Below are 12,582 nucleotides of genomic sequence, written 5' to 3'. Positions count from 1 at the left end.
ACTTTTCACCGTCTAACCACGATGCTTTGCAGGAATGTATTTTGGACACTGCTGCCATGTTATTTAGGTTCTGGGAGATGAGAGAGGGCTTGTTTTGCCAATATATAACTCTCTATTTCTTATTGTGTGTCTGTGTGTACCTCCGTAGCCCTTATCACTTGGGTAAGCCTGAAGCGGCAGCAATTTAATTCCATATTAATAAGCAGAGCAGCCACCCAAAATGAAGGAAAAAAAGTGTCAATTGTGGATTCAGTTTTCTCATTTTTATTTGCATCTTCTCAAATTAAATGTCACTCGGGGAAGGATTCTGCATTCGACTGTATACACATTACATTTATCAGGAAAAAAACTTAGGGTTTTTTTTTTTTTTTTTTTTTTTTTTTTCCTTTTTTATTTTTAGTGTTTTATTAGATATGAATTCGTCATTATTTGCGAACTCGCAATACTTTTTTAAATGTATTGTTCATTATTTCGTTAATTCCTCAGACCACCATTTTTAGGTTTAACCCATGAGAAGATCCACTCAGCTCTAGTGTAATTATCAGATATATTATCACAAGTTGAAAATTTCGATATCAAGTTTAGCTTTTACCCTCTGTCTCCTCTCACGATCTTCTTTCCGTCGGTAACTCTTGTCATGTTCCAACATATTTCAGGACCCAACAGTGATGATCAATGTCTCACAGTCCCTTCTCACGTTTGCCTGTCCACTGTGTTAGGCCGTTTATCGGCATGCTCTTCTTGTGGGGAGTGCTGAAATCCATTTCATCTCTCCTCAGGCAGTTGTAATAGTCTGTTATTCTATGTTACTTTCACTAATATTCCTTGTCATCCTCTTTTGCACTCATAGTCGCCCATGCCATCCTGCTGGATTTTATGTCACGAACAACTCCACAAAGGAGTAGCGCCATCATGGAAACCAACGATCCATTCACATACAAACCTTTTGCATAATCCCAACAAGTCCCAACACGTATCCCTGCATTATTGCTTTTGCACTATATTTCTAACAAAGTGCACCTATCCCAGTATTACAGCTCAAGGTCCTCTTCTTCCCAGCGGCCTTTCAAAGCACTTTGGAGTTTAAAAGTAAGACATTTAGCCACAGGGGGACAGCTTCTCTCCACTGTAAGCATATTGCTTTCTTGGATTTGCCGCATGCTGGCTGCATCTCCCAGCGTGTGATTGTTCTGAGGATTATCCTGAATGCTAGACAGAATGATGCAATAAGCCCTCGGGTGGCCATGATGAGAGTAAGAGGCGAGGAACTCAAAATTGATTACCCCCCCCCTAAAACTAGTCAGCAGGGTTCAGGAGAGATCTGTTAATCTTTGAGGCACTGCTGTGTGTGTGTGTGTGTGTGTGTGTGTGTGTGTGTGTGTGTGTGTGTGTGTGTGTGTGTGTGTGTGTGTGTGTGTGTGTGTGTGTGTGTGTGTGTGTTGTGTGTGTGTGTGTGTGTGTGTGTGTGTGTGTGTGTGTGACTTTACTGAATTGAGCACTTAATGCACAGATTGGCAGGATACAATTGCTTTTACTTAAGCAGTTCAGATGCATTTTATAGGCAGGACAGCTATCAATCTATGAGATAAATGACAAAAGTATTCAACCAGACACTAACACTAGGCCAGTATCACAAGGCTTCAGATAATGACACTATCTTTAACAGTAGTTACAATTTTACAATCAACCTCAGCCTTTTTTATTAGCAGCAGATGTAGACATTAGCCAAAGTAACTTAGCATTTTTATTCAAGTACTGTTCTTAAAGGTGACATTATGCTTTTCCGTTTTTCTGTCATATCTACAATGTTATAATACAAATAATTTGTATAATACAAATACAAATCCCTGTGAGCTAAAATGTTCAGATTTCCAACTGTTCTGAATGCTCCGGTTTCAACAGTTTTTTTTTACTCTCGGCTGAGTCTTACACAACTCTAAGCCGAACTTCTGTGATTGGTCATCTGCTCCAAGCAGGCAAGACTGGAGTGTTTTATTTATTTTTTTAAGCCACTGCGGTGTTAACATTGTTGCATGTAACTACATGGCTAACGGCAGTAAACAATTTCGTCTGAGCTGCCAATGTTGTTAAACTCTGATCGAATCCTAAAGAGGTAAAAAATATCCTAAAAGAAACGCCAACAAAAAGAAAACATTAAGAAGTGTAGCAGAACTGTTTTTTTCTTCTTCTCCACGCCATTATTTATCTCACCAACCTGCAAATTTAATGTGTGACCCTTTAAGTGGGGCTGGACCCCTAGGCAGAGAACATCTGGATTAAATTACCTAACTGTATATAAAGTAGTTAAAACTAGCTCTACCTTGACCAGCTACACCAATAAAATATTACTTATGCATAGATGCATTAGTCTTAACAATCTATAAATATAGTATAAAATAATATATTAGTCACAGGTGCCATTTGTCTGCAGAACGAGCACTTTTACTTTTGATACTTCAAGTACATTCGTTTAATACTTATTTTACTTGTAATGGAGTATTTTAACATTGTTGTATTGATACTTTTACTTTGACCGACTTTTGCCATACGGGTTGTTTTGAAAGAACTTTCAAATAACCTCAGCATCCCAGTGTTCTACCAAACATGTTAATTCATTGCAAAAATTAATCTTTTTTTTCTAACTACTGCCGTGCTTCTTGCTAAACAGGAGATTTGAAAAAAAGCTGAAGTGACACATTGAATGTTTTTGTGTCTGCTTTGTTGAGGCAAAACAGATTGGATTTCATTACAGCTGTGTAGGTTATAAAAACAGCACTTTAACATCTACTGCACTGAGCCTAACACCTTTCATGAATTCATCATGCTTTCTTTGCACAATGTCGCCTTATCTTTTGAATCCTCTTTACTCAGTTATAACAAGCGGCATTTTCTTGTTCCCAGATTTATATTGATTTGTATATGGCACAACATGATGCTTTTTAAATTTCTTGAAACAAATCATGTGAAAAAATATGTGAGGCTCTAATAAATCTGCAGCGCAGTATGTCTTTTCATCATCTGAACAATAATAAATCAAATGAACAGAAGACATCCTGGTATTTAATAGTGGCTATTGCAGTATATTATAGTTTACTACATTTTTTCTCTGCTGTCTTTCTCTACTTCTTTTATCTCAGAATAACACAAATGCAGCAGCAGAAGGAGAACCTGACAGCGCAGGTGAATGAAACTGTAGCCAAACAGCTGGCCCTGAAGGGGGAAGTTGCTGGTTTAAAGCTTGCCCTGGGTAATATCACATCATCCTTACATCAGCTGGCTCTGACAGATGCCAGCCCATCACCAGAGCCTGACCAAACACAGCTCAACCAAACACATCCAACCAAGCATACAACAAAGGTCAGTTTGGACAGCACCTGCAGGGTACAAATGGAATTTGAAGCTTTATTATGTTCAGTGTTGGTCATCTTACTTTAAAAAAGTAATTAGTTACAGTTACAAATTACTTCTCCCAAAAAGTAATTGAGTTAGTAACTCAGTTACCACATTGTAAAAGTAATTAGTTACTCAGCAAAGTAACTGTGACGTTATTTTTTATGTTCTATAACGCTATTACGTTCTATAACATCTTTAACGTCAAAGATGTTTATATTAACTGATGTGTTCAGCTCGGCCTTGGTCACCTGTTGCTGACCCGAAAAATGGAGCGTTGCTTGTTTTAACAGAGCGGCTCCGTCTCCTTCGCTGGAGCTCACACTAACTGCATTTGGGCTTGGGCTTGGGTTAGCAGCAGCAACAAGTGTCGTGTTAGCACGTGTTGATGTGAGGGGCTTCATAAGATTCGAGTTGCTTGAGGCAGACGTGGATAAAGTCTTTTTTCCTGGGCATAGCGTGCAGGTCTTGACTTTAATTTCAATGAGCGAGAAGTAGTGCCGGTACTTCCAGTTCGAGAACGCTACCTTTTGAATTTCCCTGGCTCGTCGCTGTCTTGTGTTCAGTAGTAGTCAGAGCGTGCAGTCATATGCAACGGTGTCATCATCCCCACCCCTGCTCTCTCCAGGCAGCTGATGTCACCTCGCGCTTCATTCAACCAAATTGTAGTAACGCGCCACTTTACATTCTCAGTAACGATAACGGCGTTGCAACCATGGGAAAAGTAATTCATTAGATTACTCCGTTACTGAAAAAATAATGCCGTTATACTTAAACGCCGTTACTCCCAACACTGATTATGTTACATTATAGACCCATGAGTGAATCATTTAGTCTAATTAGAGCCGGTTTGATAGCTGCACATATTGTATAAGAAACCATTCTGGGACATTTAACGAGGCTCATATAAAAGACACAAGTATTTCTCATATTTTGATGAGTGGGCAGTTAACTCCACATCATTTTTCTTTCTTCTTGATTTAACATTTGGCAAGCAGAGGAGGACAGGAGAGAGGTTTCTGGCAAGATTTGCTGCTCATGGGGGTACATGTTGTTCCAGAGGAGGGTTATTAACCACTGCAGCATCTTTGAGTGTAAAATGACACAGAAATAGGCTAATGTGCCCCGTGTAAATGGCTGATTAAAGGCAGAATGTTTTTTTCGCGAAAGTGATTGCGGATGCAAAATGGGATTGTTTTAATGAAAGCATTAAAGTTGTGTATTTCTGCTTCCTGTTCAGTGGGGCGAGGACCTTCTAAAACAGACAGAAGAGCTGGACCGGCAAATTCAGACCAAAGACAATCTCATCAGTAAGATCAGAGAGGAAATGGAGCCTCTAAAACTGACTGCCAATAAGAAACTGGAGATGATTGATGACATCAGTGAGGTGACTACATTTTACTGTCTAGATACTTTGATTGTTTAAAGCTTAATGTAAAGTTGTTGTTTTTTTTGTTTTTTTTAGCTATGCTAGCAGCTCTATAGATGGCTCAGTCAGTCTAATGGTCCACCACTTTGGTCCATACTGAAATATCTCAATAACTGTCAGATGGATATTACATGGCATTTTGTATAGACATTCTATGTACCCAGAGGATGAATTCTGACCTTTCCTCTAGCACCACCATGCAATAACTGTGGTGAGACTTTGAACTTTTCATGTAGCTTCGTCATCAGTCTAGAATTTAAATGTTTGCAATACTTTGCATTATAACCAAATACCTGCGAAACTGATGACATTCTCATCAGCTTCAGCAGTTCCTTATTGTTTATTGCTAATTAGCAAATGTTAGCATGCAAACTACTGTAAGATAGTGAACATGGTAAACATTAAACCTGCTGAACATTAGAATTGGATTTCAAGAGCAATAACATTGTGAGCATGTTAGCACTCTGATGTAAGCATTTAGTTCAGAGCACCGCTGTATGGCATCCCAGAGCTGCTAGAATGGCTGTAGACTACTTTAATGCTGTCCTCCCACCAGTTTGCCTTGATATCGGTTGTTGCAAGCTTTAAATACACTTGGCTCCAGCGAGGTCATGTTTCCTCTTACGTGTCTCTTTTTCAAGCTGCATGCTCACGCTCAAGGGGCAAAGGTCATGGCTCTGTCGTCCGTGGTGACAGGGAAAGAGGTGGAATCTGACGCCATCGCCCTGCACAGGGAACTAGAATGTGAGTATCTTTCTCTCTATCTTTCTATCTATCTTCTCTTTTTCACTCCCCTCACTCTCTGTCTTGCATTGTTGTTTTTGTTGAACGTCCAAATTGAAATGTCAAGTGCAGAGACTGAAAACAAACATTAGAGCTACAGATTGAAGTATTACTATTATAAACATCACCATTGTAACGTTTTGACTTAATTGCAAATGTATTGAATGCGGCAGCGGCTTATGTGGAAAATGGAATCAAGTGGAATGTTTTGAGAATTTCGTTCTGCGGCGTCAACTTCAGGAATGAAATGTTGGCTGTTTGCGGTATGTGAAGAGAATCTTAAGTGATTTTGTCTTATCAGACTTTCATTGAAAGTAGCACAGAATAAACAGAGGATGAATAATTATAGGATGATAAAAAATTCAGCCAGTAGACAATGATCTATTTGAGTAAAAGTTTTTATAATTCAATACAACCTTAAATCCGACTTAAAGGCCCTGAAAACCTATTTTCTTACGATGAATGATGGATGCATTAAATTCAACTGTATTGTCATTGCACAGAGTATAGTTCAGTTTAGCATCTAACCAGAAGTGCAAAAAGTAGTCAAGTGCAGATTAATGTCCAGAGTATATACAGAATAAAATATAGAATAGAAAGTGGGAAAAAACAGGGTATGAACATGATAAGTTTTTGTTTTTCTGATGTTCTCGGAGCTCTTCTACCTGGGTTGAAGTGGGCGGGGCTCTGTTTTAAATATGTGATGTCATATAAATCAATGCAGGAATTAGCAACATTTCACCCTAACTTTAAATGTGCATATTTATTCATGACTATTTAATTTGATAGAAAAATACCTGGCATTTAAAACCAACTTCTCAGGACCTTTAATCCTTCTACCTGCCTTCTTCCCAACCTCCATTCAGACATGGTGAGGGAGTGGCCCCGTCAGCAGGCCCGGACCAAGGCTGCAATGAAGAAGGAAAGACCCTTGGAGGAAAAGGTTCTCGCTGATGTCAGGAAAAGAGTCTCACAGATTGGGAAGATGCTAAAACCAGCTCTGGAAAACTCCAGCCTCTCCAGCAACACCACGAAGGAGGCAGAACAAACAGCACATGCTGTGGCAAAGGTATGTGCCACAGTATGTTAGCATTTAGCTCAAAGCACCACTATGCCTAAAAACAGCCTCACGGAGCCGCTGGCATGGCTGTAGTCTGTAAATAATCAAAATATCTTTGGTAGTAGTCTTAGGGCTGCACAATTAATCGCAATTTTATCGAAATCGCAATATGGACTACTGCAATATCCAAATCGCGAGGTACAAAAGCATGTGTCAAACACTTTTGAATTAAGTATTGTGGTGCTCCAGCCTACAAATTGTATCCTACAGACTAAAGAAAGAAATCTTTGTTTTTTACAGATCCTTGGGGGAAAAAATCACATTATAATCATTTAAAAAATATATATATTTTAATATTTTTCTAGGAAAATAAGTGATACAAAATAAAATTCCCTCTAATATCGTGGATCATATCGCAATCGTAATATAGTCAAAAAATACTAAAAAAAGTCAATAATCACAATTAGATATTTTTCTCAAATCGTGCAGCCCTAAGTAGTCTAGTTATCTTTTGTCTTTCCTCCGCTCCATTTTTTTTCTCCTTTTTTTGTTTGCAGGAATCCAAAGCCATTCTGACCCAAGCCAAGCATACCAGGACTGCATCCGCTCACCTTAGCTCCCATATAGACTCTGCTTTACAACAGCTGGCTGAGCAGGAGATGCAAACTGACACAGCCAACTCCCAGATCACTTCCGAGGTACTTAACACAGACATATACACCTTTGAACAGCACAATCTATGCATATTGATCTGTGCTTCCTGTTTGCAGCTTGAAAGAAACTACTACTACTACTACTACTTTCTAAAATATGTCTTCTCATTTCCAGCCTGCGGTGTCCCTGACCAGTGTTAAGGAAGACATGGAAGCAGCCAAGCTTCAGTTAAAGGCCTATTCTGTTACACTAACTGAGCTAATCAGCAAGATTGGTAAGTCACTCTCTTATAGATAATGTACGGTGTGGCTCCTTTTTAGTCTTCCATATCTATAAAACTCATAAATCCTCATTATACCTTAAATGTCAGACTAAAGAGCTCTGTGCTTTTTACTGCCTCACTGAACATGGACATATTTCCCAGATTTTTATCCCCATGGTAAAGTAAGAATAATTGATGTTCATGGGGCCCAGCAGCATTTTCTTTGTGGGTAAATTTCAGTGTGTTAAAATAATTCAGCTGTGTATTTCTGACCTAGGATTATCTGACCTATTCATTCAAACCAATTTCCTGTATAATGTATTGTACAATTTGTAGAATGAACTAGAAAGGCAGGGATCTTGCAGTTTGTGGTGAATATGTTCACATGCTTGAGAGAATAATGACCAAATCACTGTAGTTAGGTCTTCATGGCTTATCCACCACTTGAATCACTGATGTCAGACTGCCATGTACAAACCACGATCTACAAAACTTCTGACGCCTCCGTCTGTGGTTTTTACCTTTCTCCCTCTGTCCTCCCTCTTGCATGTCCGACCAGATGAGAACATGCCGCTGGAGCGCTTTGACCGGATCTTAGATGAGACAGCGCGCCGCCTTAGCATGCTCCGCGGGAGCGTTGAGAGCCCGACGCTGGGCACGAAGATCCAGAAGTTGCATTCAGCCGCTAAGGAACAGCACAGCCGGATGTCCCTCATTGAACAGGACTTACAGGAGATCATAGAGGAGAGAGACAGTCTCAGGGACATTGCTTTAAACCTGCCTCAGTCCTGCCCCCAGGCCACAGGAGCAGGTAAGGTCTAGATACTCTTCATGACAGGGATTTGATAAAACAGCTGAACATCAGAAATGTCTGGGAGGATTTTGTTAATGAAAGGGGCTGTGGTCATTTTTTTTTCCTGCTCAGTTATATCCTTACATATTCTTGCCTACTCCCACATTTTGCCCCAAGGTACACTTTATTTTACCATCTCGATACACTGTCTCACACACATTCCAACCAAAAGCCACATAGCTCTCCACTGTCTCCCATGATTTATACCTAACTTTCCTTTTTATTTTTACTTTTTATTTTTTTTGCTTCATTTTTTTTTCTCCCACTCTCTTTTTTTACCAACAAGATCAGAACGTAAGACCTTCACATAGAAACCATTACACAACAAAGTATACACAACAAAGTATACTTGAAAGGGCCATTTTCATACAGGGAACAGTACGATGCGCAATGGAGCTGCTCACAGCTGATAAAAAGCTTACATTTGTAGGTGATGGTTCAAGGAATTCTCACAAACAAAAACAAAAATGTAAGTATCCTTCGAGGACATTTTTGCTGCCTGTGAATTTTCAAAACTGAATTTGGCAGTACAACAATTACATTTGTCTCTTGTGTGCTAAAATAGTGCACTGTCACCCACTGAAAGATTTGGGAATAGTAAAGGAAGGAATAGTTTGACATTTGGGAAAACACACATATTTGCTTTTTTTCCACGAGTTAAACAAGAATCAAATCAATCAACTTTTATCAGTCACATGAAAATCGTACAAAGTACAATTCCAGTGAAATGTAATCCCATCAGCTCCTTCAACTTGTGCATGAAAAGTAGGAGGGGGGTGTCCTCGTTTAGGATCCTAGTGGCCTGAGTCTCTCGGTGCTGGCCTGTTGTGTCCCGTACGTTCTTCCTGAGCTCAACAGGGAGAAAATGCTGTTTCCTGGGGGTTAAGAAGATCAATACTGTCATGTCTGTACGCTAAACATGTTTATTGTTTCATTTGTTAAAAATAAGTTGGGTTACTGATTAGCTGGCCTCTCACCGTAACAACAGCACTTTTTGGTTAGTGTTATATCTCGGTAAAGATGAAGAATTCTACTATAATACTATACAATTTAATTTTCTCACTCTGTTATTATATAGTTTACACAGGCCCGAAATACACACATGCAAACAGTAGCTCTGCATAAATGGAGAGATGTCAGAGCCAGGGTGCTGCCCATGGACTTGCTCAGTGGCACCTCAGCAGTGCACATGGGGTGAACTGGGACCTCTCCAGCAACCAGTACACACTCCAAACGTGGTCCATACAGGGACTTGAATGAGCGACCCTTTTTCAGTATTTCAAGTATTACCTTTAAACAAACAATATGTAACGTGTTAATTAGTGCGCTTTGCCTGTTTCCAGTCTTTATGCTACGCTAAGATAATCTCCAGTTGACTAGCTTCATGGTTAACAACAGATATGACAGTCTTATTGATCTTCTCATCTAACTCTTGACAAGAAAGCGAAATAAATGCATTTTCCAAAATGTCAAATTATTCCTGTGTAGTTAAAAAATTGCGAAAGTCATTATTCTCTTTTTTATGTGCTGATGTGCCCGATATTGGTTCACACACTGATTGTAGAGGTTAACTCGAATAAACTATTTTATAACATTTGTAGTCAGCGTTTGTGATTTTATTTTTCTTTGACACATCTAATGCTAATACGTTACATGTTGTACTGTAATAGGTGAAAGAAACCGAGCAATGTCTCGGTTTAACTCTCTACCAAGAAAATCACAGGGGAGAACATTCATGGAAATCCATCATGTGGATAAATGCAGCTCTACATTATTTTTTTAAAAGTAATCATTTTCAGTCAGTTTGGCAGCTAAGTAGAAATGAGTGTCATTATGAAAATGAAATCCAAATTAATGACTGTTGAGAGTTAATATGGAGATAGAGAATGGCACAAAGTCCTTAAAGTCATTACTTTATCACAGTATTCATGCTTTATACTGTAGGGAATACTGCAACATTCTTTCCGATGGGGTCTACGCCAGAAAAGCCCAGACAATGTGAGTGTATCAGTTCATATATTAGCTGATATTGTCTAGATTTGTTGTTAATGTCATGTCCACAGGCACTGGTCCAACAGAAGTGGCCTCCCAAACAGTTCACATACAGTAGAAGTCAGGGGCACCTTGATACAATGTTTTCTGCACGTAGTAACGTGCACCAACAGTTTTATGTTGGCCAACGATGGCATTCACTCAGGATGGGTGCCATTTCACACTTCTTTCCTTCACTCTACGTTCCTTTATATAACTGAGTGGATGCACCACCTGCATGACTGCCATTGATCTTTGGTTTTAATTTTTTGAGTTAGTCAGTATAGTCCGCAACAATATCATTAAGTGGTAGTGCCCCTAGATATTGTAAATGTATATGAAAAGTAATAAAAATAAAAACATTTACAGCCTTTTAGTATCACCATTACAGCTGTATTGATGTGGTTTGGGGGAAATGTTTCAGCAAATTTCTTTCAGCTTGAATTAGTAGTTAGACAATAAACTATTGTAATGGAAAATAAAGATGGGTTTGTCTCCCAAGCAAAATGTATTCACACCACACATTACATATATGTTACTTGGTGTTCCCAATAAAGGAGTTAAAAAGTCAAATCAACAGAAGAACTCTAATGAAAATGTGTCGCAGAGAATCACAGATTTGAGAGTTTGCTGCTATGAACTGAAAGTTCAAGACAAGAAATTACAGCATCAAAGGAACTTCAGTATGATGTCACCTTTTTCAACAGTTAGAGAAAAGCTTTTCCCACTCTGTATTGTGTGATTTTCTGCGTTGCTACCTGCTAATTTCAAACCTCATTTTGCTCTTAATAAGCTCAGCTCCATCATTCTACTGGAATCACAAACAATTTTATTCTAGTGCCAGTGCTGAAGATGGGAAACTAATTACCATGACACGCTAACAGTAAGAATCTAGGCTTTTAAAGACATGAACAGTGTGTTTTGACACAAGTCAATGTTCCTAGAAAATTACCTATCTGGAAAAAAAATTTTTTAAATGACACTAAAGACATGACAGTGCAGCCCAAACCAGTTGTGTACCTTTACATAAACATGAGGGCTCCTTTTAATTTCTATTGGGGATATATTCTGTGCTGTCAATGTAATGCTTACACGTGGTTGACCTTGTTTAATAACAATGAGTAAGAATGAACATTGACAATATACTACATATACATTAATTAATATTGTTGTATATTTAAGTCAATATGATATACAATTGTCGCACTTTACGGTTTGGTAAGCCCCTTAGTAACATGCTATCCCTTAAGCTTTCCATTACACAGCTTATATGCAGTTTACAATGATGACTGGGGCAGATTTAACACTCAAACTTTGTAGTAAATTCGGGAGCAATGGGTTATTGATTACAAAAAGAGGTAAACAAACGCAGGCATCGTGACAATTTTGTCAGTTGAATCAGGCAGATTTTATCTGCTTAAGCTAGCTAGCTAATAAAGATAATGTTTATATTTATCATTCTAAAAGAATAAGTTATTAATGAAGTACAGTACAGGTGTGTAAGTCAATGCAGACAATGACCCTGATGTATATGTGAGTCGAACTGCGTTGGTCATTTTGAATATATTGCCATGTAAAATAAAGGCATTGGAATTGAGATCCATTTCCACTCATGCAGTGAGCCCTTCACATGACGGATAAACACAATGCACCCGCAATATCCAAAGAGCACCTGTGGTTGAATACAAGAAATATCCAGCAGCGCTTCCACTCTTTCGTCTGCATCATTCTGAAAGGTTTTGAAAAGTGTACTACCTAGTCAAGTTTTGCAGTTAGTGCTGCTAATACATCTCTTGAATCATTACTTGAAGAACAGCACTCCATCCCTATTATTTTGGCAGTCAAAGATTTCCATTTGCACAAATATAACTTGCCTAAAGTCTGGTTCTGCCATAAAAGTTTCTCCTACAGAGAAGACCCAGGGAGTCGCCATGATCAGAAAAGTAAGAGTTGGTTCAGTGATACTGTAATAAGCTAAGAACCAAACAGAAACTGGCAGTGAATCATAGATGCTGTTTGGCTGGTAATTACCAGCCGTTGCTCTATAGGATGCATCCTCATGTGTCAAGATGCATGCTGGCAGTCATTCAGTATGTTGAATGTCATTCACACGGCAACCA

General features: G+C 38.8%; 1 protein-coding gene across 1 annotated transcript in view; it reads left to right on the top strand.

The window, feature by feature from the left end:
• lamc3 (laminin, gamma 3) overlaps positions 1-9,262 on the top strand; it is a 98,681-nt gene extending 89,419 nt beyond the window's left edge. Inside the window, exons 20-27 of the mRNA XM_039780503.1 lie at positions 149-162; positions 2,974-3,357; positions 4,631-4,777; positions 5,461-5,563; positions 6,469-6,671; positions 7,220-7,360; positions 7,491-7,590; positions 8,138-9,262. Coding sequence (XP_039636437.1) covers positions 149-162; positions 2,974-3,357; positions 4,631-4,777; positions 5,461-5,563; positions 6,469-6,671; positions 7,220-7,360; positions 7,491-7,590; positions 8,138-8,400 — 1,355 coding nt within the window. The 3' untranslated portion in view covers positions 8,401-9,262. The remainder of the gene's footprint in view (positions 1-148; positions 163-2,973; positions 3,358-4,630; positions 4,778-5,460; positions 5,564-6,468; positions 6,672-7,219; positions 7,361-7,490; positions 7,591-8,137) is intronic.
• The last annotated feature ends 3,320 nt before the right edge of the window (positions 9,263-12,582 follow it).

Source organism: Perca fluviatilis, chromosome 17, assembly GCF_010015445.1.
Source record: "Perca fluviatilis chromosome 17, GENO_Pfluv_1.0, whole genome shotgun sequence".
Taxonomy (NCBI): domain Eukaryota; kingdom Metazoa; phylum Chordata; class Actinopteri; order Perciformes; family Percidae; genus Perca; species Perca fluviatilis.
Note: the sequence above shows the minus strand (reverse complement) of the source record. Positions and strands in the feature narration are given on the sequence as shown.